This window comes from Balaenoptera ricei, chromosome 15 (assembly GCF_028023285.1).
Source record: "Balaenoptera ricei isolate mBalRic1 chromosome 15, mBalRic1.hap2, whole genome shotgun sequence".
In the NCBI taxonomy this organism is placed as follows: Eukaryota; Metazoa; Chordata; class Mammalia; order Artiodactyla; family Balaenopteridae; genus Balaenoptera; species Balaenoptera ricei.
This window is the reverse complement of record NC_082653.1, coordinates 44,486,751-44,514,347: the sequence shown is the minus strand read 5'-3', so window position 1 is coordinate 44,514,347 and position 27,597 is coordinate 44,486,751. Positions and strand designations below refer to the sequence as shown.

General features: G+C 47.8%; 1 protein-coding gene across 4 annotated transcripts in view; it reads right to left on the bottom strand.

The window, feature by feature from the left end:
• Positions 1 to 2,659: 2,659 nt before the first annotated feature.
• NINL (ninein like) overlaps positions 2,660 to 27,597 on the bottom strand; it is a 117,457-nt gene continuing 92,519 nt past the window's right edge. For all 4 annotated transcript variants that reach the window (XM_059898595.1, XM_059898594.1, XM_059898596.1 and 1 more), the window contains 7 exons: positions 17,632 to 17,736; positions 15,701 to 15,770; positions 9,634 to 9,792; positions 8,837 to 8,950; positions 5,908 to 6,078; positions 4,543 to 4,656; positions 2,660 to 3,613 (listed from right to left, as the gene is read on the bottom strand). In XM_059898595.1, the coding sequence (XP_059754578.1) occupies positions 3,422 to 3,613; positions 4,543 to 4,656; positions 5,908 to 6,078; positions 8,837 to 8,950; positions 9,634 to 9,792; positions 15,701 to 15,770; positions 17,632 to 17,736 (925 nt within the window). In that variant the 3' untranslated portion in view covers positions 2,660 to 3,421. The remainder of the gene's footprint in view (positions 3,614 to 4,542; positions 4,657 to 5,907; positions 6,079 to 8,836; positions 8,951 to 9,633; positions 9,793 to 15,700; positions 15,771 to 17,631; positions 17,737 to 27,597) is intronic.

The window sequence follows — 27,597 nt, the reverse complement described above, 5'->3', positions numbered from 1 at the left end:
TCCCTTCTATTCCTGGTTCACTGAGAGTTTTTATCAGGAATGGATGTTGGATTTTGTCATATCCTTTTCTGCATCTGTTGAGATGATCATAGAGTTTTTGTCTTTTAGTTTATTAGGGTCATCAAACTTTATTTTAGACTGCAGTCCACACAGTCTCTGTTACAGCTGCTCAGTGCTCAGTTGTAGCACAAAAACAGGCCATGGGGCTAGCTTTCACACACAGCATGAAGTTTGCCAACCCCTGTTCTTCTATTCCTTATTCCTACAGTGATGTTTATTATTTCCTTTCTTCTGCTTACTTTGGGTTTATGGCTCTTTTTCTAAGGTGGTAGCTGAGGTCACTGATTTCAGACCTTTCTTTTATGATCCATTTACTTAGTGCCATGAATATTCCCCTAAGTACCGCTTTTACTCCACCCCCACAAATTTTAATATGTTTTCATTTTCAGTTAATTCAAAATATGTTCTAATTTTTTCATTGCTTTGTGGGTAATTTCAGTTTCCAAATATTTGGGATTTTCCAGATGTCATTCTGGTCTTGAATTCTAATTTAGAAGAACCTACTTTTTTTTTTTTTTTAATTTTATTGGAGTATAGTTGATTTACAATGTTGTGTTAGTTTCAGGTGTACAGCAAAGTGATTCAGTTATACGTATACATATATCCATTCTTTTTCAGATTCTTTACCCATATAGGTTATTACAGAATATTGAGTAGAGTTCCCTGTGCTATACAGTAGGTCCTTGTTGGTTATCTATTTTATATATAGTAGTGTGTGTATGTTAATCCCAAGCTCCTAATTTATCCCTTCCCCCACCCCCACCCACATTTCCCCTTTGGTAACCATACGTTTGTTTTCAAAATCTGAGTCTGTTTCTGTTTTGTAAACAGAATTTGTATCATTTTTTAAATTAGATTCCACATATGAATGATATCATATAATGTTTGTGTTTCTCTGTCTGACTTACTTCACTTAGTATGATAATCTCTAGGTCCATCCGTGTTGCTGCAAACGGCATTATTTGTTCTTTTTTATGGCTGAGTAATATACCATTGTATATATGTACCACATCTTCTTTATCCATTCATCTGTCGATGGACATTTAGGTTGCTTCCATGTCCTGGCTATTGTAAATAGTGCTGCGTTGGGGTGCATGTATCTTTTCAAATTATGGTTTTCTCCAGATATATGCCCAGGAGTGTGATTGCTAGATCATATGGTAGTTCTATTTTCAGTTTTTTAAGGAACCCCCGTACTATTCTCCATAAGCTTGTACCAATTTACAGTCCTACCAACAGTGTGGGAGGGTTCCTTTTTACCCACACCTTCACCAGTGTCTTCTTTGGAAAAATATCTATTTAGATCTTTTGCCCATTTCTTGATTGGGTTGTTTTTTTTCTGACATAGAGCTGCATGAGCTGTTTGTGTATTTTGGAGAGTATCCCTTGTTGGTCGCTTTGTTTGCAAATATTTTCTCCCTTTCTGTGGGTTGTCTTTTTGTTTTAAAGTTTCCTTTGCTGTGCAAAAGCTTTTTAAGTTTAATTAGGTCCCATTTGTTTATTTTTGTTTTTATTTTCATTACTCTAGGAGGTGGATCAAAAAAGATATTGCTGCGATTTATGTCAAAGAGCGTTGTTTTGTTTTTTTAATTTATTTTTTGGCTGTGCTCTGCTGCTTGTGGGATCTTAGTTCCCCGACCAGGGATCGAGCCCAGGGCCCATGGCAGTGAAAGAGCTGAGTCTTAACCACTGGAACACCAGGGAGTTCCCTAAGAGTGTTCTGCCTATGTTTTCCTCTAAGATTTTTTACTCTCTGGCCTTACATTTAGGTTTTTGATACGTTTTGCGTTTATTTTTGTGTATGGTGTTAGAGAGCGTTCTAATTTCATTCTCTTACATGTAGCTGTCCAGTTTTCTCAGCACCACTTTTTCCCATTGTATATCCTTGCCTCCTTTGTCATAGATTAATTGACCACAGGTGCATGGATAGAAGAATCCACTTTATGGTGTTGAGTCCTCCTATCCAAGATCTGATCTTTCCGTCTATTCCAGTTGTTTAAGGTTTTTCTCATTCAAGCATGTACAGTGACTGTACAGATAGTGGGGAGGTGCAGCAGCTTCAGGACAGCGGTTGCCTCCAGGAAGGTTGAATGCAGTAGAACAGGGACTGCGCTTCTATCCAAAATGTTGTAACAATGTTTTTAATACATCTGAATGTTTATGTAATACATATGAATGTTTCTTATGAAACAACTATTTTTCTATATCTTTGAAATATTTAATAGTTTAAAAAATACTTAGGGGCTTCCCTGGTGGCACAGTGGTTACGAATCCGCCTGTCAATGCAGAGGACACAGGTTCGAGCCCTGGTCCGGGAAGATCCCACGTGCCACAGAGCAACTAAGCCCGTGCACCACAACTACTGAGCCTGCACTCTAGAGCCCACGAGCCACAACTACTGAGCCCATGCGCCACCACTACTGAAGCCCGAGAGCCTAGAGCCCATGCTCCGCAATAAGAGAAGCCACCGCAATGAGAAGTCCACTCACCACAATGAAGAGTAGCCCCTGCTGGACACAACTAGAGAAAGCCCAAGCGCAGCAATGAAGACCCAATGCAGCCAAAAATAAATAACAACAAAAAAACACTTAGAAATCAATTTTAATAGAAAAGGACTTTTATTGCAAATACAGTGACTCTTCATATTACAGTAGTTTATTCTGATAAACCAAATGGCCATAATTTATGTATATTTTGGATATAAAACTATACTTTTGTTTTTTTTTTTTTTTACAAATAATATACTTTCCAGTGTGATGACACTTCAATGAGGAAAAGATTGCATTCACAATAGAAACCATCCTCCCTGAGTCCACAGTCCTAAAATAACAAGCACTGTCCAGACATCCCTGCAGTGGAGCTGACCCTGACAAAGGGGCTTCCCCTCCTCTATCCCTCATTGCCAGTTGACAGTCACAGGAAGTGAAGCATTTCTGGAGTGTCTGTATCCACCCACTATGGAGAATGCCAGTGACTCAACCAGAGCAGCAACAGTGAAATGGTAGAACTGCAGAGCCCTGACTTTGCATTTTAGTCTCTGTAGCCAAGGTCAGAAGTAAAACATTAAAACTATTTTACCATTTACCTTGCTGAGAGCCCCCATAACCTGTTTCATTAGTAAGCAGCAAAATTAGGAATTTTACCTAGGGACCACTAAAAAAAAATGTAGTCTTTTCCAACATGTCTGTTTTCCCCAGCATCTGGCACATAGTCGACCTTCATTAAGTGCTTGTGGGGCGAACAGAGAATCATAATCTTCATCTGTCCAGGGGTGTGTGGCCAATGAGCCATAGAAGTTATGGCATCACAGTGGTTTACTTTTAAAAGATGTTCTTTCAAAATGAACTCCAGGAAGAAAAGTCTACACAGAGAGAGATGCTGAAGCGATCTTATTGAGTAGTTTGTTGAGAGCTCTAACTCTTTCTTCCAAGAATCGGGATTTTTTCTCAGCACCTCGTTGCTTCTCTTCAGTGACCTGAAGCGCTTTCGTTAGGTGAGCATTTTCCACATAGAGCTCCTTGAGCAGCAAATCAGATCGTGTATTCTTTTCAAACTGGACAGGAGAGAAAGCCACACTGCACTGTGAATCTAATGCAGAAATGCCACGCTACCAGCTTGCCCCTCCCAGTCTTCCACGTTGTTCAGACCACAGTTTGGGGATTCTTACAAATTGGAAACAAATATTGGATGTAATGACAATTTTTGTTATCCTGGCGGGAGAGAGGAAATTGAGAATCTGATGAACTATGTGGTAGAGAAAACTTAAGCCAATTTTGCACAAATTGATTTTTACCATAAAATGAAGACAAAAGACCAAAATCTGTAGGCCTCAAAAAGAAAGGAAATTGTCAAGAGTACCCTGTCAAATTGGGTGTCCAAGGAAATTGTCAAGAGTACGCTGTCTGCGCTCTCACCTGCCCGCCCAAGTCCAAAACCTTGGCGTCCTGATGGATCCCTTCCCATCTCATCTCTCAGCTAGGCCTTCAGCGTGGGATACAGAGCCCCCATCTCTTGGGTCCTAACAGCTGGTGTCCTCGTTTCCTCGGATGTGCTTTCAACCAAACCTGGGGTTTGGGTTGAGGTTTTGCCAGGAGTGACTGGGGGAGTCACCGAGTCTGACTGCTGGGAAGGAACGTGAGGACCAGGGACAGAGAGGGTGGGAGGATGGCAGTGCCAGCAGGGGAGGGGCTGCGGAGATGTGGGGGTGGTCAGGAGCGGGTGGCCTGCACAGAGTCACGCTGCCTGGGAACCTGCAGCTCCGGATGCCGCAGATGAACCAACCGTACTTGACTGCTATGTAAGGAAAGTATCTCTACAGAGTCTCACATTTCATTTCCTGGAGCTCCAAGTAGAACTTTTAGGACAGCAATGGCCTCTCTCTCTCCTCTCCCCCTCTCAACAATTCCACAGGACATGGGGTTCTCTTGGGTTATGTCTCCCTGATCAGCTACTTGAATGCCCAAACGAGGCGTCATCACTCACCTGCTCTTTCAGCTCACGCACTTTCTCTTGGAGGAGCGCTTCCACGTTCTTCAAAATCATTTCCACCTCCTCCACCCGCTCTTCTGCGGCTTTCAGCTGTTTTTCATGTGCTTCCTGCACAAAAGGAGCTTAGAGATCAACACTGTACGTTTTAAAAAGAATCATCGCGGGTTTGTTTACTTTAGAATGGAAATTAGCTGAAGTGTGCAAATCTGAGCATGTGGATAACCTTTCATCCGTAGAGGGAGGGTTAGAAATGTCTCACAAGCCACAAAGCTGCATTTCTCATTGTAGTCTAAGCAGATCAGCAGACTGCTTTGTGCTAGGATTGGTCCTTTGAGTCCTAAATGACTCAAAGGTGAGTTTCCCCAAACACATTAGTCTTTCTAAAGGATTTCTGACTAAATTTCTTTGTTTTGTCAATAATCTCTCACAGCTTAACTGTCTCTCCAGCATAACGTTTTTGCATAATGCTGAAAGGCTATTCTTCGTTAGAATTTGTGTTTTACAAACGTCGTATTTCACCCACCTTTGCAGGCTTGGCCAGTTCCTCCCTCGTGAAGGTGCCTTGCCCTCTGGCCCCACCCCCACCCCCACCTCATGAACTCTGAGGACCAAGTTGTGCCCCGCAGGCTTACACTTTACGGTGCTCACTCACTGATGCCTGAGAGGCTGCTTTGAGGTGGGAACCGCTGCCACCAGAAGTTGACAGAAACGGAAGCACAGAGAGGTTAAACAAGTGGCCTGAGGTCACTCGGCTGGGGTGGTGCAGCCAGGATCCAGATCCCTGCAGCGTGTGCTCTGAGCCACTGTCCTGCTGCCCTTTAAGGCTGCGACTCTGTTTCTATGTGTCTAGACGCCTAGGGCAGCACCTGGCACACAGCCGGGCTCCCCAAGTCTGTGCTGTCACTGCGCTGACCTCTTGTCCAACCACCCCCCACGCCCTGGCTACCTCTAAACATGCCGAGCACAGCCCACCTCAGGACCTTTGCACCTGCCTGTGCTCTCTCAGGGCTACACAAGCAGGGACACTGCCTGTTGCCTCCCTCGCGACCCCTCTATCACCATCTTTCAGGCCTGGAAGCGGGGACCGTGTGTGTGGCTGTGTGGCTGGCTGCAGACACGTGCAGCCCGGAAGACAGACTGGGGGGCTTTGGGGGGCCTTCAGGGTCAGCTGCTCAACGCCCCCCAGTTCTCAGGGAAAGTTGGGTCCCATAGCTTCCATAAAGCAGTCCTCACGTAGTGGGACATCTGCGGGGCCATCTTCCCCTGGGCACCTGGGCAGCTTTTGGCTAAGTCACCAGAGAGCCAGCCTCCCCCTCCCCGTCGCCCTCAGCCGGCCCTTGGGCCCCTGTCCTCACTTACCCGTTCCTCCTCCCGGAGCTGCCGAGCCGCCTGCCGCTCCCCTTCCAGCAGCTGCTGCAGCTCAGCCACGCGGCCCCGAGGCACCAGCCGCTCCATCTGCTCCTGCAGCTGCTGCACCTCGTGGGCGTGCTGGGACCGGGCCAGCCTCAGCCTCATGGTGGCCCCGTGCAGCTGCCCGGGGAGAAGGCACCCAGTGTTGGGGTGACCGCCCAGAGCTACGGGGTCACTACCAGACACAGAAGACTGCATCTCTACCTTTAAGGTCACCCCACAAGGGAAGTGTCTGCAGCAAAACCCACGGTTCCTAAAGAGCCTATTTAGCTGAATTCTGACGCCCAAACTCCATTCAGCGGGCGCTTCTACACAGTGAGAGCCAGGAAAGCCTGCCTGTAATCCTCCACGTGACCTCCCGCCGGATTACGTAACCTTCTGTCATGTTTACCTTCCGGGTACATGACTGGGGTGTAATTCCTTTAATACTGTGACCCACGCCAGCTGTGTACGGCAGCCTTCCTCTAAGTGAAGAGTTCATGCCCCTGACACTTGGCTGTGGCCGGGGTCCCAGAGGTGGGTTACACAGAGATCAGCCAGGGGCTGGGAGCAGGTGTGGATGGGCCTCAGCACCTGCTCCCTGGGCACAGAACCCACTGGGTCGTTGGTACCAAGCTGTCCAGAGCCTGGCCACTTCCCCTGACGGACCACCTGGGAGCCCAGATCTCAACACCACTTATATCACTTGGACTCTGGCAGCTTCGTCTGGAACACACAGAATTTCCCTCTGAGACCCCCCAGACAGGAGAGGCAACAGCTCTGCCAGGGGTCCTGCCGAGGGCAGGTTGGAGAGGAGGGTGCCGGCCATGCCAGGCAAGAGCGAGGCTGTGAGCCCGCAGCCCCACTTCCCTCACTGTCCCGTGTCACTGCGTGTCTCAGGGGCCATCCCAGGCGGTTCTCCAGGACGGGTCGCCCCAGAGGCACACGCGTACACACGGGTCCAGTAGGGCAGCTACCGTGCTCTTTGGGATGAAGACAGGGGAGGATAGTTCTCACATACCCTCCACCAGATGTAGCCTCCTCCCGACTTTCGAGATTCAGACGGCCACTCTACAGTCACTCTGGCCCGTGTCTGAGCCCCCGCCCGCCCGAAAATGCTCTTCACACCCCCTGCCCAGGCTCCTCGCCACCCGCTCTCCACTAGGCTGGGTGGTACATCAGCACCGCCCAACTGAGTGCCCCGAGCCCCCTCCTTGTGAAGTGAGGTGCGGGTGGAGGCTGGGCTGCCTCCGGAGAGCCCTGCTCAACTGCCACGTGAGAAGGGGGACGTCCCCAGGAGAGCAGTGGGGCCACTGCAGCCGGGAAGCCAGGGCCTTCGCATTCTGGATGCCGGGGCGGGGCAGCGAGCCCCTCGGACAGCAGCCCCTCCTGCCCTGAATGCAAGCTGGACCGGCAGAATGTGGGGAAGTGATATTCAGAACTCCCGGGCACCGGCCTCAGAAGCCTAGCCACCTGTATGCTCTTCTGGGGGCAGCTGTTGTCGCACCACGAGAACCCCATGCCGTGGAGAGGCCGGTGCGGGTGCCCCAGTCCGTGGCACCCCTGTAAGTGCCCTCTCGGACGCCTGGCTCCCCTGCTGGACCTGTGACCTTGCAACCACTCATGGCGCACCGGTGACCACTCCCTCCTCCGTGGCTCTGTGTGCACCTCACCTCCGCACACCCAGAGGGTCCCTAAGTGCCCTGGAAGCTCCTTACTTCCCTTCTCCACACTTTCATCCAGGTGTGTTTCATGGGGGTCCTCGTCTAAATCACAAAAGGGGACGCCAGCTCACGTCACAGCAGCCTGCTTAAGTGCAGTATCTCCTGCCTGTGACGGCGGCTGCATGTTGGGCATCCCAGCGGGCACGGAAACCTCCGACAGCCCAGCCCTTCTGCCAGCAGATGGATGTGACTGCTTAGCCTCGAAGGCTCAATCTAGTCCAGGCAATTTCTCAAGGTTCCTTTTGCACTAAAAGTAGAGAAGGGAGCCCCCAGTACGTGGTGGCACCTCGGGGAAAGTGCCTGCTTACAGCGGGGGGCTGAGCCCACAGGAGCCTGACAGCACCTCATAAGGCCCCGGTGGGGGGTCCCGCACCCAGACTGACCCCTCTGCGGCCCCGGGCCATCTGAGAAGTGACTGTTCACACCAGGTGACCACAGCCAAGTCCAGGAGTCAGGCCAGGGGCCAGTTGGGGAACCTGGTGCAAAGGCTGGGCAGAGGCATGCGGGTTAGAGACCCTCCCACGGCCCTTTTCCCGCTGCCGTACCCGGGCCCTCCAGGCACACCCCAGGTCTGAGTCCATACTGGGCCCGTGGCCCTCAGGACACCTCACCCCATCACCTCCCTTCTGCTCGAGCTCCTCAGAAGAACCAGCCCCGCGTCCCTGCACCTCACGCTGTCAGGCACCCGCCGTCCCTCCTGGGCCCGCTCTGCTCACATCTGTTTGTCCCAGACCGCGAACTCCCTGCCTCCCCTGAGCCTGGTGCACGCTGGACAAATGCTGCAGCAGGAGAGCGGGTGGAATACCCACAGGAACGTGACACCTGGGCTCCGCTGGGGGCGTGGAGCCGGGTCACCTCGGGGGCTGCTCTGCCCTGTTGGCCTGGACCTCAGAGGCCACCTGCCGCGTTCCCTGGCCCCTGCATCTGTAGAGGGCACACCTGGAGGCGCTGCTATGGCCTCCTGCCCTCGTGAGGAACAGGCGCAGCTCTTCACGTGGCTCACTCGAGTTCAACCCGACCCTGGACTGAGCCTGACTCAGTCCTGGGCCTGGCGGGTGCCCAGCTAGCTGGGTGACCTGAGGCAGACCAACGATGCCCCTGGCTGGACTAGTCCCGGCCAGGCTGTCAGAGGCAAGGCTGACCCCTCCCGGGCTGGGACCACCACGCACACCCACCTGGTCCCGACTCTCTTCGAGGGCCTCTCTCAGCTGTGACTGTGCCAGTCTCAGGCTCTGACGTTCCTGAGTCACGTGTTCAAGTTCAAGTTCAAGTTTTTGGATTTGGTTATCCTGTGTTTTAAAAATCAATTTCACAAGTATAAGAAGTATCTTACACGTTTAATGCAGAAACTTCAGAAAAGCAAAAATTACAAAATTCAACTCATCCATAATCCCAGCAGCCCAAGGACCACACCCGACGTTCTGCTGTATCTCCTGGCCCTCCCTCCATACGCACGGACTTCTGTCACTAAGACGTTGTATGCTGTGCTTTCCCCCTCTTATTATATCTTGAGTGTTAAATACTTTTCAAAAACATGGTTTTGAATGGCTGCACCATCATTTACTGACTAATTCAATACTGTTGATGATTCAAAGCTGATTCCAATTCTGTTTTGCTATTATAAATACCACAGCAATGAAAATACTTCCAGCTAAATCCGTACACAATGCTCAGTAAAGTTCCCACTAGCGGAATCATGAAGCCAGAGCGCACGGACGTTCCTGATGCTCTTGAAGTATATTTTGCCATATTGTCCTCCGGAGAGGTTGTACCAACTTACTCTCCTATCATCAGGATTTAATTCCTTTCTGCTACTTTTTCTAGATACCAGGCTTTGCAAAAGCTGCTGAAGTCCACATATTTTCAGGGCTTGCTTGTTAAGTCCCTCACTTTACCTCCAGGCACATCAGGGCCGTTCCTGATCTCTTTTAGGCCAGCCTGTCTGCCCCTCCCTGCCCCGCCGGCCACTCACCTGCAGCTCCTCCCGGCACGCCGCCTCCTCCAGTCTCTGTGTCAGCAGCTGAACAGTGATGTGATTCTTCTTGCTCTGGGCCTGGTGGGTAGAGGCCTCCTCTCCCAGCTGCAGGACCCTGTGGTTGAGCTGGGACAATTCGTCCTTGCATTTCTGACTCTAGCACAAAAAGGGATAAAACACAGAGGAAAAAGTTATGTTTCTAAACCGACAGCATTCCAGTGGTTCTTAACCAGGGACCCTCTTGCTCCCCGAGGGATGCTTGGCAATGTCTGGAGCCCATTTTGGTCATCACAGCTAGTGGGGTGGGGTTACTGCTGGAGACTAGTGGGTGAGGCGCTCAGCGTCCCCAGAGCGATGGGCTCTCAGGCCACAGGGCAGAGGATGAACTCTGGTCCATCCAAGAAGCAGGAGACTGTGCACCAGGGGCGCTCACAGCCCATCAACATCCAACCACTGCTCTGGAGAACTGGCATGGTTTTCTTGTTTCTCCCACGGTTATTTCTAACATTATCTTAAGCAATTTGAAGGGAAAAAAACCCCTCGTTTTACTTGAGGCACGTGATTCTCTTCAAATCATTGTCATTAGACACAAAAACCGAGGCTCTCGGTGGGGGGAGCACACTGATAAAATCGCCCACTTTGCAGACAGCGGATGCTGGACCCTGGGCGGTGCTGCCTGGGATGAAACAGCAGCCAGCAGGTGACACACGGAAGTTCGTTATTTCCAACCAGGTGTCACACACCTTCACACAAACCATGTTTTGCTCATCTGCTTTTCCCCAGCAGCCTCTCTGGAGGCCGAGGGTCTGCAGCCCTCCGTGCCTCAGAGCAGCGTCTACGCACAGCTGGTGGGCGTGTCACTGTCGCCCCAGGGCTGGGTGTTCCCACCACATCAGCCAGGCGCAGGAAGAAGCAGGCTGGCGCGAGAGCTACGGGTCTCTCCAGGGGACAGCAGAGGTCTGAGAAGCCAGAGGTGACAAAAACACTCCCAGAGGACTTCCCTGGTGGTGCCGTGGTTAAGAATCCGCCTGCCAGGCTGCACTGAATCCACCTGGCTGTGCCTTCCACACACACACACACACACACACACACACACACACACACAGAGGCATAATGACTGACTGCTTAGAATGAGTTCCTCTAGCATTACCTTTTTTTCTCTAAATTAGTTTTTTCTTTAAATTTAACCTTCAGTTTTGAGTCACTTAGTTGGCTGTTGCATCATATGATTCTTTGGTTGTCTCCCAGTGATGCCAGATGGAATCAGCACAGCCCCAGGTGCTAGTTGCTAATGCCTATAAAATACCACCCACCCCCACAAAGGAGAATCATTTAAGAGTTCTTTGGACTTCATCTTCAAAAGTAGCCAAAGAATTGATGTGACAGGTTATCCCAGAAAATCTTTTGCAGTTAGTGAAATTAGGGTATAACTAAGAACATTCAGAATACTACACACACAGTTTAGGTGATCTTGGTATAGTGGTGGGACAGCAGTAAAGTAATTAATATGTACATGCTCTGCTGGGGGAAACTAAAGGGAAAGAGGTGTTCAGCCTAGAAAAACATTTCTCAGTGGATTTCCTATGAAGTCAATGTGTCTTGGGTTTAACTTTGAAACAAATTAAAAAATTTAAAAACTGACTTACTAGCATTTGTGGATTTCAGATTGAGACCCATGTAAAAGCAGTGTTTTATTCTGTGAAAAAAAAAGAATCCACCAGCCGATGCAGGGGACACGGGTTCGATCCCCGGTCCGGGAAGATCCCACATGCCGAGGAGCAACCAAGCCCGTGCACAACAACTAATGAGCCTGCGCTCTAGAGCCTGCGCGCCACAACTACTGAAGCCCGCGCTCCCTAGAGCCCACGCGCCGCAACTACTGAAGCCTGTGTACTCAAGGGCCCGCGTGCTGCAACTACGGAGCCCGTGGGCTGCAACTACTGAAGCCCGCGCGCCTACAGCCCGTGTTCTGCAACAAGAGAAGCCACCGCAATGAGAAGCCTGCGCACCGCAAAGAAGAGTAGTCCCCACTCTCCACAACTAGAGAAAGCCCGCGCGTAGCAACGAAGACCCAACGCAGCCAAAATACTAATAGTAATAATAATAATAAAATTTTAAAATTAAAAATAAATAAAAACACTCCCAGAAAGAGTAAGAGCTCAGCAAGGTGTCAGGACACAAGGTTGGCAGGTGAAAATCCAGTGTACTTCTATGTCCTGACAGTGAACATGCAGAATCCCATGTGAAAAACAAAACACCATTTCTGGCTTCTGGTCTGGCCTGTAAAGAGCTTGGAAGTCGTCACTCCCCTCCTCCCAACAAGAAAAAGCTGAGTCACTGAAAACTCAACCACTCTTCTGAGACCCATCAGAGAACTGAGGTCACAGGGCAAATCAATGCCCTGAAAACTGGAGAGACGGCCAAAGAGAGTCCCAGCTCACCAGGAGCTGATGGCTGGAGCCCGAAACAAAGTGGCTACTGTGGGCGGAACTGTGTCCACAAACTCTCTGCTGTGTCTGGAGACAGGGCTTGCAGCAGGTCATTAAGGTTAAATGTGCTCACGAGGTGGGGTCCTAATCTGATAGGACAGTGACTTTATGAGGAGACACAGTGAGAGGGCATCGTCTGCAAACCCGGAAGAGCCTCGCCAGAACCAAGTCAGCCCTGCCTTGATCTTGGACTTCTGGCCTCGAGAACCGTGAGGCAATGAACTCCTGTGGTTTAAGCCACCTGTCTGTGGCATTCTGTACAGAGCCTGAGCAGACTAAGACAGTGACCATTCTGAAGTACACAGAGCGTTCTATTCTCCTGCCCTCAAGGGAAATGTCCTTTTTACCAGATTAGAACCAGCGTGGGGAAGGGGATACCCAACTGCAGCCCCCTCTAACCTTTCTGACTCAGTACACACCTATCAGAGTGGCTAAAATAAAAGAGTGACAACACAAGTGTGGACAAGGATGTGGGGAAACTGGATCAAGCACACATTGCTGGCAGGAACGGAAACTGTTACAGCCACTCTGGATAACAGTTGGGCAATTTCTTATAAAACTAAACATGTAACTACCATACAACTCAGCAACTGCTCTCCTGGGCATTTAGCCCATGAAATGAAAACCTATATCCACACAAAGACCTGCCTGGGAATGTTCACGGCACCTCTGTGACAGCCCCAAACTGGAATCAGCCCAGCCGTCCTTTAAAAGGTGAGTGTTAAAACAAGCTGTGGGCGACTCCCCTGGTGGTCCAGCAGTTAAGACTCCGTGCTCCCAAGGGCCCGGGTTCGATCCCTGGTCAGGGAACTAGATCCCGCAGGCCACAACGAAGATCCCGCGTGCCGCAGCTAAGACCAGGCGCAGCCAAATAAAGAAATAAATATTAAAAAACAAAACAAAACAAGCTGTGGGACATCAATGCCTTGGAATAGTGTCCAGCAACAGGAAGAAGCTAACTGTGGACACACAGCCGGGAATTATGATATGCGAGACAAGGCAACCCCAAAGTTCGTATTCTGTATTCCTTTTGTATCACATTTTGAAATGACACAATTTTGGAAATGAAGGGCAGTTAGTGGTTTTCAGGGGTTAGGAGCTGGGGTAGGTGGGCAGGAAGGCGGTGGGTGTGGTTATGAAAGAACAACGTCAAGGATCCTTGTGGAGCTGGAGCTGTTCAGTATCTTGACTGTGGTCGTGGAGACACGAACCTACACAAGGGATAAAATTGCATAGAACTTGATACACACACGAGTACACAAGTAAAACTGGGGAAGCCCGAGTAAGGCCCATGGATTGTATCAATGTCGACATCTTGGTTGTTGATATTCATTATGGACTGATCCCTGCCAATTCACATGTTGAACCCCAAACCCCCAATACCTCAGAGTGACTGTATTTGGAGACGGGGCCTTGAAAGAGGTGACTAAGGTAAAATGAGGTCATATGAGTCCAACATGATGGTGTCCTAATAAGAGATGAGGACACAGACACATCCGAGGGATGACCATGTGAGGACACAGGGAGGGACAGCTGTATACAAGCCAAGGAGAGAGGCCTCAGAAGAAACCAGCCCTGCCCTGATCTTGGACTTCGAACCTCGAGAACTATGAGGAAATAAACTTCTGTTGTATAAGCCACTCACTCTGTGGTACTTTGTTATGGCAGCCCTAGCAAACTAACACAGCTATATTATACTATAGTTCCATAAAATGTTACAACTGGAAGAAACTGGACAAAGTGTATTTCTCTGTAATATACTTCTTATAACCACCTGGGAGTCTGCAATTATCAATACTAATTTCAATTTAAAAAAGAATTCAAAAACAAAAAAAAAACAAGAATGACACATCCCAGCTTCTGTGCTTCAGTCCAAAAGCCAGTAAGTGAGACCAAGTACAGAAGGCATTTACTTATGGGGCAAAGGGAGACCAGTGTGGAGGTCAGTGCTGAGTGAGACAGGGCATTTACCCGCAGGGTAAAGGGATTAATCAAACAGTTAAGTAAATCTATTGAAGATGAGGAAACCAGGTTTTTCATTGCTAGAGGCAAGAGTTACAAATATGGAAACGGAGAAAACCAGAATTATCCCTGTGATGTTGGAATTGCAGATAAAAGTTTGAATTCATGGTTTTCAGTAGGGAGATATATAAATAAATATACCTGAAACCACGTGCATGTAAGCGTAATAAATATACGTATACACTCCCTAGCTCTATGCACTAACTGCACCTGGACATAGCAATGCCCCAGGAGCCATGAGCACTCCTAGCGCCCAGATCTTGGTCTCTAAATACCATTCGGAACTAAAGGTCACCAAGGGCTCCTTGGAGAAATGACTGCTTCCAGGACTGGGGCAGGGAAGTACTAGATGAACCTGGAATATCGTGGGGCACCAGAAAGTGAGGAAGTGCTCAAAGAATGACCAGGACCTGTCAGGAGGACCCAGAAGTCACCCTGAGGGGGCTCTTATTGGCCAAATCTGGGACAATCTGAGCATAAAAATAAATACTGATGGTAACATATTAATAACCCATTGAATAAAACAGGAATCTTATGATAGTAACATAATGATGAATAAATAAACGGAGGGCTTCCCTGGTGGCGCAGTGGTTAAGAATCCGCCTGCCAACGCAGGGGACACAGGTTCGAGCCCTGGTCCAGGAAGATCCCACATGCTGTGGAGCAACTAAGCCCATGCGCCACAACTACTGAGCCCGTTTGCCACAACTATTGAGGCTGTGCTCTAGAGCCTGTGCTCCTCAACAAGAGAAGCCACCGCAATGAGAAGCCCACGCACCACAACGAAGACTAGCCCCCGCTCGCCGCAACAAGAGAAAGCCTGCGCACACCAACGAAGACCCAATGCAGCCAAGAATAAATAAATAAAATAAATAAATTAAAATCAATAAATAAATGGAGAGAAGAAAAAGCTCTTCCTTACACTAGAACGCCAATTAAGAAATATAAAAGGAAGCTGGGATTAGTCACCAACTGGCCACCATCACAGTAATAACTGACTGCACCAAGAAACAGAGGATGCTGAAACAAGGGGGTGAGAGTTTGATGAAGAACAAGATATTCACATCATATCAAAGCATTTCCCCATAAAATATTTAGCAATTACCAAGGGGAAAGTAACTTTGTGGAGAAGCCTGACCAACACCACCTGACCAAGAATCTAAGTTGACGTCACTAATGCTTGTGTCCCCGGACTGGATGGACTGAGAAGGACACAGCATCACTTTGGGGATAGTCACACATAATCTGAATCCAAGCACAGGGAAGCACCGGATACACCGAAACAACCGCTTGTAATCTTCAAAAGCGCCAGGTCGTAACAACAAGGACAGGCGGACTGAAGCCACACGAGGTCCTGGGCTGGCTGATGGGGCAGTTTCATAGTCACGCTGATTTCCTAATCTGGGGTGTGGGAGAGGGCTGATGGGTCAGCAACTCACTCTCAAATCTTTCATAACAAAGTTCTGTGCTTCCTTGTTGTAAGCTTGAAATTATTTCAAAATAATGGAAGAGGGAGGGTGGCATCAGCTTCATGCCAGGTGTCAATACTTCACCTGTGTGCAGAGCTCTTCCATCTCAGAGCAGGCCTTTTCCTTCTCTCTCTTTAAAACCTCAACTTCCTTCCTGTTGAAGAAGCAAAGTTAACAGTATCACTGACCACTCATCGCTCACGGTCACCTTGGCGGCTTGGATCTGTACACCTGCTCCTGGTACCCTACGGCCACCGCTCCGTCACTGTCCTACGCTATCGCTGCTGCTGGTCCAATCGGATCCCAGCTTCGGAACCAGAGGAACCCTGCCAGCACTGTAAGAACAAACCCTCCATGACGTTCCTCAATCACACACGTTAATCTCTCTCTGGCACATGCGAGTGCTCTTCACACCCAGCAGCATAAACACCAACACAGGCTTACATTCACTGACATCTGAGGTCAAAGGGGTCCCAGCACCAAACTTAGGGAAAAATGGTTCCTGGAGGGAAAAATCTTGCAGATTTCAGAACTGCTGTAACGTAACAGCAATCGCTTATTGACCATCCACTTTGGATCCCAGGCTTTCATCATCAGGCACTTTTATCAAATCAACACTGCATCCTCGGCAGTTTAGAGCTCAGCTCATCTTGAACGTCATGAAGAAAGAAGCCAAACAAACCATCCTTGGATGAGGCTCTGATGGTGAAAGCAGAAATCCACTGACAGGCATCCCGAGCCTCCACCACAACACACACACACACACACACGCACACACACACGCACGCACGCACAACACACGCACGCACACACACACGTGTGAACACACACGCACACACACGCGCACGCACACACACACGAACACGCCCACACACACGCACCCACGCACCCGCACACGCACGCACACACACACACCCACACACGCACACACACCCACACACGCATACACACCCGCACAGACGCACACACGCACACACACGCACCCAAACGCACCCACACGCACACACACGTGCACACACACAGACATACACACACGCGCGCACACACCCACGCACACACCCACACACACACAGGCACACACACACACGCACACACAGGCACACACACTCGCACGCACTCACACACCCACCCACGCACCCACGCACACACCCACCCACACACACGCACGCACCCACGCACCCACGCGCACACACGCGCACACGCACACACACGCACACACACACACGAACACCCCCCCACACGCACCCACGCACCCACACACACGCACACACACCCACACACACACGCACACGCTCACCCACACGCACACACACACACGCGCACACCACGCCCCCATGCACACTCACACGCGCACACACACACCCCACACACAGGCACGCACACACACGCACACACGCACCCACGCACACACACACACCCACACACACATACACACACCCACACCCCCACCCACACACACACACACACGTGCGCGCACACACACACACACACACACACACAAACACAGCTCCTGCCTCAGTGCTCAGGCCCCCGACCCCTGACTCTGACTCACTGAAATCGACAGACCAGGAATGCACCTCGGAGGAAAGCACAGCTAAAACCATTATCAGGACAAGAACACACAGATTCTACTCGCCCAGAAAGGCTGCAAGAGTATCTCTCGCCCCTACGAGAATGCTCGATGCCTCCCCCGAGCCCTGAGCACAAGGTGGAGTTATTTCTGCAGGGCGAGCAGTGCTTGCAGAGCAGCGTCAGAGGCACAGGGGCCTGTGCTGGAGCTGGTGGCGGTGGTGCTGACCCGGCACCTCCTACTTCTGCGAGTGAGGAGCTCAGGAAGGAGGCCCGAGGCCTGTGCCTGGCAAGGCTGGTCAGAGGGCAGCACAGCTCTCCTGGAATGCGGGTTATCTGTGAACACGTCCCACTTTCTACAGCAATGCCTTCTAAGCTTACTCTACGAAGAGCAAGCCCTGTCAGGGACCGGGCGGTCGGGGTGGGACCACTGAGACGGCCCTTACCTCTGTGCAGCCTCTGTCCTTTCTGCAGCTTCAAGCTCTTGCTGGATCCTTGCCAGCTCATTTTTCAAAAACGTGTTTTCTTCAGAAAGCCTATCCAATTTGATTCTGCATGAGAAATTTAAGAAAGGAAGAAGAGTGGGAACTCCAGAAGCTGGTCACCCCCACGCACTCCAGTCCTGCAGTGACCCTGCAGCCACACTTCCCCTTCCCTAGATGAGGGCACAGGACACCACTTCCTTCGCTTTCCTGTATCCCGTGTTAACCTGCTCTGGTTTGCATCTCCCAAGAGATAAGCTATAGAAGACAAAGCTTTCTTAGCTTCTCAAACAGCCACACAATCAACAACTCCCTGGTGTATTCAGCACCTTGGTTCTTTGTGTTCACAGCTGGCCTGTTCCTGCATCTTATAACTTCCACTGAAATGTGAGTGTGCCCATGGCTGGCACCAGTGCAAGATGCTGGGTGAGTCCTCGCGAGGTCATTGCAAGGAGAGTGGCCACCCCCTCCACCCAGGGGACTCCAGCACAAAACTGAGGAACACAAGGACTGGGGAGGCCGGATCCCAAGGGAAGAGCGCCTCCATCCTACACCCTGAGCTCAGTACCAGGAGGAGCCTGGGACGATGCCCGTATCAGTGGACAGAGGGCGACCTGATGCAACATGGAGCCTTCACAGGGAAAAGCAAGTACCGACAGTGGCTGCCGGGACCAAGTCTCCCCGGAGCCCCCCTGGCTTCTGATGCTCTTAGAGTCTCCCTGGGATGGTAACCCCATCGATGTGTGACACACAAGCAACTGACCAGTAAAGATCACGGGGAGGCAGCCTGAAACCCACGCCTGCTGCCCAGAGAGTCTATCCTTAACGCATCTTGGTCTTGCAGATATTTATTCCCCTAAACAGGTCTCTACCTGGCATTAGCTTCTTTTCAATCTAAAAGTACTCAAAGCCACATGACCTCATATGTTTATGTATTATTCTTATAATGTCAAGCATAAGGATCTCCTTCATAAGCATAAGTACCACTTCATTTTTCCTCATGAGGAACTAGAGAGAAAATTAAACACATAGAAGTCAACGGAATTTCAAAAGCAGCAAAGGGTTTCAAGCAGGGGAGTGACACAAATGAGGTCTGTGTTTTGAACTGTCATTCCGGCTCCAGGATGGAAAACAAGGCAGGTGTGTGTGTGTATGTGGTTGGCAGGGGATTCTGCCGCCAGCTTCCTGGACCTCAAATAAGACGGCAGTTGCTCCACCCCAGCCGCGCACACTCACCAAATAACCAGAGCAAAGCTGATCATCTAGTGTGTGATGTCCTCACAGAAGGTAATGGAAACCTCCAGGGGTCCCCAAACAAAAAAACCCCGGAAGCTGAAACCAAAGCCATGAGCATTAAGCAACACAAACGTGGGGTTACCCTGAGGCCAGCACCTACACCAGTGTGGAGAAACCACACCGTGGATACATGCACTGGGCCAGTTCCCTGGAAGAGGTTAAAGTGGTCTCAGATTAAGAGGCTCCCAACTCTTGGCAAAAGCAAAACACATCCTTTCTGCAGGGAGCACCCTCTACTACAGCTCCCAGGATTCCCAGAGATAAACATCATGCAAACATGAGCTCACAATTAAAGGTCACCACAATATACGTGGAAAAGGACCACCTCTGAGAGTCAGAAGAAGCCAGAACAACAGAATTAGATCCTGTAGGAACCTCAGATACTGGAATTATCAGACACAAACTAAGGAAAAATATTATGAAATGTTTACTTAACTAAAAGATGGAAATTAAAAAAGGACAAGCAACAAGAAGCTATCAAAAATGATCAGACAGGACTAACTAAACAGAATTTTGGAAAATAAAAAGTCAATGTCAAAAGAAAAACTCACTGGCAGAATGTGCCATAGACAGAAAAGAAGTCGGAAGTAATGAAAGGTTAAGAAATGGAGGAAGAAGGATGCTCAACATCACTAATCATTAGAGAAATGCAAATCAAAACTACAATGAGGTGTCACCTTACAGCAGTTAGAATGGGCATCATCAGAAAATCTACAAACAACAAATGCTGGAGAGGGTGTGGAGAAAAGGGAACCCTCTTGCACTGTTGGTGGGAATGTAAATGGATACAGCCACTATGGAGAACAGTATGGAGGTTCCTTAAAAAACTAAAAATAGAACTACCATACGACCCAGCAATCCCACTACTGGGCATATACCCTGAGAAAACCTTAATTCAAAAAGAGTCATGTGACAGTTACAGAAAGATAGAGAAGATGAAAAGGCAGAGGGCTATGTACCAGATGAAGGAACAAGATAAAACCCCAGAAAAACAACTAAATGAAGTGGAGGTAGGCAACCTTCCAGAAAAAGAATTCAGAATAATGATAGTGAAGATGATCCAGGACCTTGGAATAAGAATGGAGGCAAAGATTGAGAAGATGCAAGAAATGATTAACAAAGACCTAGAAGAATTAAAGAACAAACAAACAGAGATGACCAATACAATAACTGAAATGAAAACTACACTAGAAGGAATCAATAGCAGAATAACTGAGGCAGAAGAACGGATAAGTGACCTGGAAGACAGAATGATGGAATTCACTGCTGCGGAACAGACTAAAGAAAAAAGAATGAAAAGAAATGAAGACAGCCTAAGAGACCTCTGGGACAACATTAAACGCAACAACATTTGCATTATAGGGGTCCCAGAAGGAGAAGAGAGAGAGAAAGGAACAGAGAAAATATTTGAAGAGATTATAGTCGAAAACTTCCCTAACATGGGAAAGGAAATAGCCACCCAAGTCCAGGAAGCGCAGAGAGTCCCATACAGGATAAACCCAAGGAGAAACACGCCGAGACACATAGTAATCAAAGTGGCAAAAATTAAAGACAAAGAAAAATTATTGAAAGCAGCAAGGGAAAAACGACAAATAACATACAAGGGAACTCCCATAAGGTTAACAGCTGATTTCTCAGCAGAAACTCTGCAAGCCAGAAGGGAGTGGCATGATATACTTAAAGTGATGAAAGGGAAGAACCTACAACCAAGATTACTCTACCCGGCAAGGATCTCATTTAGATTTGATGGAGAAATCAAAAGCTTTACAGACAAGCAAAAGCTAAGAGAATTCAGCACCACCAAACCAGCTCTACAACAAATGCTAAAGGAACTTCTCTAAGTGGGAAACACAAGAGAAGAAAAGGACCTACAAAAACAAACCCAAAACAATTAACAAAATGGTCATAGGAACATACATATCGATTATTACCTTAAACGTGAATGGATTAAATGCCCCAACCAAAAGACATAGACTGGCTGAATGGATACAAAAACAAGACCCATATATATGCTGTCTACAAGAGACCCACTTTAGACCTAGGGACACATACAGACTGAAAGTGAGGGGATGGAAAAAGATATTCCATGCAAATGGAAATCAAAAGAAAGCTGGAGTAGCTATACTCATATCAGATAAAATAGACTTTAAAATAAAGAATGTTACAAGAGACAAGGAAGGACACTACATAATGATCCAGGGATCAATCCAAGAAGAAGATATAACAATTATAAATATATATGCACCCAACATAGGAGCACCTCAATACATAAGGCAACTGCTAACAGCTATAAAAGAGGAAATCGACAGTAACACAATAATAGTGGGGGACTTTAACACTTCACTTACACCAATGGACAGATCATCCAAAATGAAAATAAATAAGGAAACAGAAGCTTTAAATGACACAATAGACCAGATAGATTTAATTGATATATATCGGACATTCCATCCAAAAACAGCAGATTACACGTTCTTCTCAAGTGCACACGGAACATTCTCCAAGATAGATCACATCTTGGGTCACAAATCAAGCCTCAGTAAATTTAAGAAAATTGAAATCATATCAAGCATCTTTTCTGACCACAACGCTATGAGATTAGAAATGAATTACAGGGAAAAAAACGTAAAAAGGACAAACACATGGAGGCTAAACAATACGTTACTAAATAACCAAGAGATCACTGAAGAAATCAAAGAGGAAATCAAAAAATACCTAGAGACAAATGACAATGAAAACACGACGACCCAAAACCTATGGGATGCAGCAAAAGCAGTTCTAAGAGGGAAGTTTATAGCTATACAAGCCTACCTAAAGAAACAAGAAAAAGCTCAAGTAAACAATCTAACCTTACACTTAAAGAAGCTAGAGAAAGAAGAACAAACAAAACCCAAAGTTAGCAGAAGGAAAGAAATCATAAAGATCAGAGCAGAAATAAATGAAATAGAAACAAAGAAAACAATAGCAAAGATCAATAAAACTAAAAGTTGGTTCTTTGAGAAGATAAACAAAATTGATAAGCCATTAGCCAGACTCATCAAGAAAAAGAGGGAGAGGACTCAAATCAATAAAATCAGAAATGAAAAAGGAGAAGTTACAACAGACACTGCAGAAATACAAAGCATCCTAAGAGACTACTACAAGCAACTTTACGCCAATAAAATGGACAACCTGGAAGAAATGGACAAATTCTTAGAAAGGTATAACCTTCCAAGACTGAACCAGGAAGAAATAGAAAATATGAACAGACCAATCACAAGTAATGAAATTGAAACTGTGATTAAAAATCTTCCAACAAACAAAAGTCCAGGACCAGACGGTTTCACAGGTGAATTCTATCAAACATTTAGAGAAGAGCTAACACCCATCCTTCTCAAACTCTTCCAAAAAATTGCAGAGGAAGGAACACTCCCAAACTCATTCTATGAGGCCACCATCACCCTGATACCAAAACCAGACAAAGACACTACAAAAAAAGAAAATTACAGACCAATATCACTGATGAATATAGATGCAAAAATCCTCAACAAAATACTAGCAAACAGAATCCAACAACACATTAAAAGGATCATACACCACGATCAAGTGGGATTTATCCCAGGGATGCAAGGATTCTTCAATATACGCAAATCAATCAATGTGATACACCATATTAACAAATTGAAGAATAAAAACCATATGATCATCTCAATAGATGCAGAAAAAGCTTTTGACAAAATTCAACACCCATTTCTGATAAAAACTCTCCAGAAAGTGGGCATAGAGGGAACCTACCTCAACATAATAAAGGCCATATATGACAAACCCACAGCAAACATCATTCTCAATGGTGAAAAACTGAAAGCATTTCCTCTAAGATCAGGAACGAGACAAGGATGTCCACTCTCACCACTATTATTCAACATAGTTCTGGAAGTCCTAGCCACGGCAATCAGAGAAGAAAAAGAAATAAAAGGAATCCAAATTGGAAAAGAAGAAGTAAAACTGTCACTGTTTGCGGATGACATGATACTATACATAGAGAATCCTAAAACTGCCACCAGAAAACTGCTAGAGCTAATTAATGAATATGGTAAAGTTGCAGGATACAAAATTAATGCACAGAAATCTCTTGCATTCCTATACACTAATGATGAAAAATCTGAAAGAGAAATTATGGAAACACTCCCATTTACCATTGCAACAAAAAGAATAAAATACCTAGGAATAAACCTACCTAGGGAGACAAAAGACCTGTATGCAGAAAACTATAAGACACTGATGAAAGAAATTAAAGATGATACCAACAGATGGAGAGATATACCATGTTCTTGGATTGGAAGAATCAACATTGTGAAAATGAGTATACTACCCAAAGCAATCTACAGATTCAATGCAATCCCTATCAAATTACCAATGGCATTTTTTACGGAGCTAGAACAAATCATCTTAAAATTTGTATGGAGACACAAAAGACCCCGAATAGGCAAAGCAGTCTTGAGGCAAAAAAATGGAGCTGGAGGAATCAGACTCCCTGACTTCAGACTATACTACAAAGCTACAGTAATCAAGACAATATGGTACTGGCACAAAAACAGAAACATAGATCAATGGAACAAGATAGAAAGCCCAGACATTAACCCACGCACCTATGGTCAACTAATCTATGACAAAGGAGGCAAAGATATACAATGGAGAAAAGACAGTCTCTTCAATAAGTGGTGCTGGGAAAACTGGACAGCTACATGTAAAAGAATGAAATTAGAATACTCCCTAACACCATACACAAAAATAAACTCAAAATGGATTAGAGACCTAAATATAAGACTGGACACTATAAAACTCTTAGAGGAAAACATAGGAAGAACACTCTTTGACATAAATCACAGCAAGATCTTTTTTGATCCACCTCCTAGAGTAATGGAAATAAAAACAAAACAAAAAAAAAGAGTCATGTACCACAATGTTCATTGCAGCTCTATTTACAACAGCCAGGACATGGAAGCAACCTAAGTGTCCATCCACAGATGAATGGATAAAGAAGATGTGGCACATATATATAATGGAATATTACTCAGCCATAAAAAGAAACGAAATGGAGTTATTTGTAGTGAGGTGGATGGACCCAGAGTCTGTCATACAGAGTGAAGTCAGTCAGAAAGAGAAAAACAAATGCCATATGCTAACACATATATATGGAATCTAAAAAAAAAATGGTTATGAAGAACCTAGGGGCAGGATGGGAAAAAAGACACAGACCTTCTAGAGAATGGACTTGAGGACACGGGGAGGGGGAAGGGTAAGCTGGGACAAAGTGAGAGAGTGGCATGGACATATATACACTACCAAATGTAAAATCGATAGCTAGTGGGAAGCAGCTGCATAGCACAGGGAGATCAACTCCGTGCTTTGTGACCACCTAGAGGGGTGGGATAGGGAGGGTGGAAGGGAGGGAGACGCAAGAGGGAAGAGATGTGGGGATATATGTATATGTATAGCTGATTCACTTTGTTATAAAGCAGAAACTAACACACCATTGTAAAGCAATTATACTCCAATAAAGATGTTAAATAAATAAACAGATAGATAGATAGATAGATAGAAAGAAAGAAATGGAGGAAAAGTGAGAAGACCTAACATCATACATCCAGTTGTAGAGGACAGTGAGGGGAGAAGCAATATTTTACGAATAATGGCTGAGAGTTTTTCATAGGACACAAATCTATACATTATCAATAGACAATGTTTTCTAAGTAGGATAAGTAAAAAGAAAACCACACCTATGTCCTACGACCCAACAATTCCATTCTTACGTACACCAGCACCCAGAACAAAAAATGGGGCTCCCCAAAGCCCCCAAGGGTTGCCACTATCCTGACTTGGAAAAGTGACCCCTGGGGGACTTGTGCTGGGGACACAGATGTGCCCAATTCATCAACAATTCTTCCAACTGCACACGTGTGTGTATTTTTCTTGTGCGTATAACACTTTAATAAAAAGTTAAAGTGAAAGAATACACACCTAAACATACCAAAGAAAAACCAAAGAAGATGGAGAAGTTAACAGCAGCCAGAGGATACAACTCCGATCACCATTCTCAGGTTCTAGGGTTCAGTCCCTAGAACCTGAGAATGAGCTGTTTCACGGCAAAGGGGAATCAACGCAACAGAGTTAAGGCTGCTAATTCGCTGACCTTAGACGGGAAGAGTGTCCTGGACTGTCCAGGTGGCCAAGGTGGGCACAAGGCTCCTCAACTGTGGAAGAGGAGGCAGAAGAGTGGGCGTCAGGATGCAGTGTGAGGAGGACCAACCAGTCACTGCTGGTGTTAAAGAAGGGAGGGGCCGGACCAAGGAATGTAAGGCCTACAGGTTCTCCTCCAGAGCCTCGGGCAAGGAAGGCAGCTGCCGACACCCAGATTTCTGCCCAGTCGTACCCACTTCTGACTTCTCAGCTCCGACACTGTGAAATCCTAAATCGTGATGCTTTAAGCCTCTGACTTTGTGGTAATTCATCACAGCAGCAATAGGAAACGGACGCTCACACAAGGCAGCAACCGTTGGATGGAGCAGACTGCCCAGGTCAAAGGGCAGAGGGCAGCCCTTTGACTGCTCATCTGAGTTCATGCTCCTAGGAAGACCATCCTTCAGAAACGGGAGAATTTGAAACATTTTCAGATAAACAAAAAACTGAGGGAATTTCCTCCAGAGAGTTTCACTAAAGGGCACACATCAGAGGAAAGAAGATGGTCCCATAAAGAGGGCATCTAACCAGACATCCAAGCTGAGGGCCGTTCAGCAAAATGCCTGGTCTGGATTCTTCAAAAATGTCCATGTCCAAACGCCCAGAAACAGTCTACCAACACTGACTCAGGAAGGAACAGAAGAGCTGAACAGACCTGTAACTAGGGTTACAGGTGCTGGAGCACGGAGTCTCCCCCGAGCCCCACCTGGGCGGGGCGGGGCGGGGCGGCTGAAAGCTCCAAACACATCTGCACCCCCGGCTGTGCTGGCACATGGCAGTGCCCAGGAAACAGTGTCCAATGATGCAGACCCCACTTAGACTCAAACTGTGACTTTAGCTATGGGGCCAACAGGTCAGGGCAGGCAGTGGGGCAGGAGAAGCAGGGAGAGGACCAGGACAGCCTGCTGGGCCTCGAGGCGGGGGCTGGGATGGAGAATTTGGACAGCACAGGTCTGGGCTCACGTGTCTGTCCACAGGGAAGCACCCGAGACGGACAGCAGAGTGGGATTCTGGGCGCTGGGCTGCGTCTGTGCCGAAGGCCCCTGTGTGTGCCTGGAGCCTACTGCGGACTCGCGTGTGCGCTGGGTCTGAAACCAGCCTGTCAGCAGCAGCCAAGATAGTAGACGTGTGTCCACACATTCACCTCGGGCTCTGTGCCGCTTGTGTGGCCCGGCACCAGCTCTGCTTCATGGTGGAGGGAATTCAGAAGTCAGGCCACCACAACCAAGGTTCCACGTCATCTGGGACACCCATCTCTGAGGCAGGGGCACAGAGCAAGGTCTAGATGGTGGTAAACGGTCCAGGTACCTCCGGGAGGAGTGAGGGGGTCTGGGGACAGAGCCCGGGGCTTCTGGCTATGCTAATGTTTTCTTTCTCAAGCTGGGAGGTGCACTGACATTTATTCCTTTTGGTTTATCATAAACCCCACGTAACCCTTTTTTTCAGTGAAGCAGGCTGCCCATGGTCACCCAGCAAGCGGGAGCTGGAGCCTCAGCTGGACACACCCGCGTCTGTGGCAAGCCAGCGTCACCTGCCTGGACAAGTGACATGACACCTCATGGAGACTCTGTCTCCAAGGGACCTTGCAGGTGTGCTGTGCGGGGGTTAATGGGGCCAAAGACACTGCACGCAGAGCAGTAACCACATCACACGGCTGTGCGCGGCCTGCAAGTGCCCGCATCACCTCTGCAGCACCTGGAAAAGCCCTTCTAGAATCCTGGACTCCTGAGATGGAGCGTGTGCCAGCCTGAGCCCCCGGGGGGCCGGGGAGGAGGACCAAGCTGCACACCTGGGCACTCCCCTCACCCGCCCACACACCACCGTCTCCAGCCACCTCCCCACCCTGAGGCTCCCCTGAGGGATCTCGAGGCCCCCAGCCTCCTGGTGGAGCCCAGAGGACAGGCGTGTGGGCCCTTCTCCTGTAACACAAAAGACCATGTTCCGGTTTTCCAAACTATCCCTTTCTCTCCTTTGCTCACACATCTCAGCTTTTTCAAGAACCCCACTGACCCAGACTAACGGCCTTTCCTGTTATTTTGGGGCTTTTAGGCCTTTTCTCCACCTCCCCAAGGACCATGAGATGACAGACGATGGAGACCGTGTTGCCCCTGCTACCAGGAGAGTCAGAGGCAGGAGGTAAAGTGAGTTAAAATTCTACAAAGCAAAGGGCTTCAGGGCCTAAGCTCTAGTTAATACATATTTTTAAAGTCAGAATCTTTGGGACTTCCCTGGTGGTCCAGTGATTAAGACTCCGTGCTTCCACTGGAGGGGCATGGGTTCGATCCCTGGTCGGGGAACTAAGATCCTGCATTCCGCATGCGCAAAAAAACGAAAAGTCAGAATCTTTGTAAAATAACCTGTTCTTTCAGGGCTCATGTGTCTGCACCACCGAGAACCACTCAGGTAACAGCCATT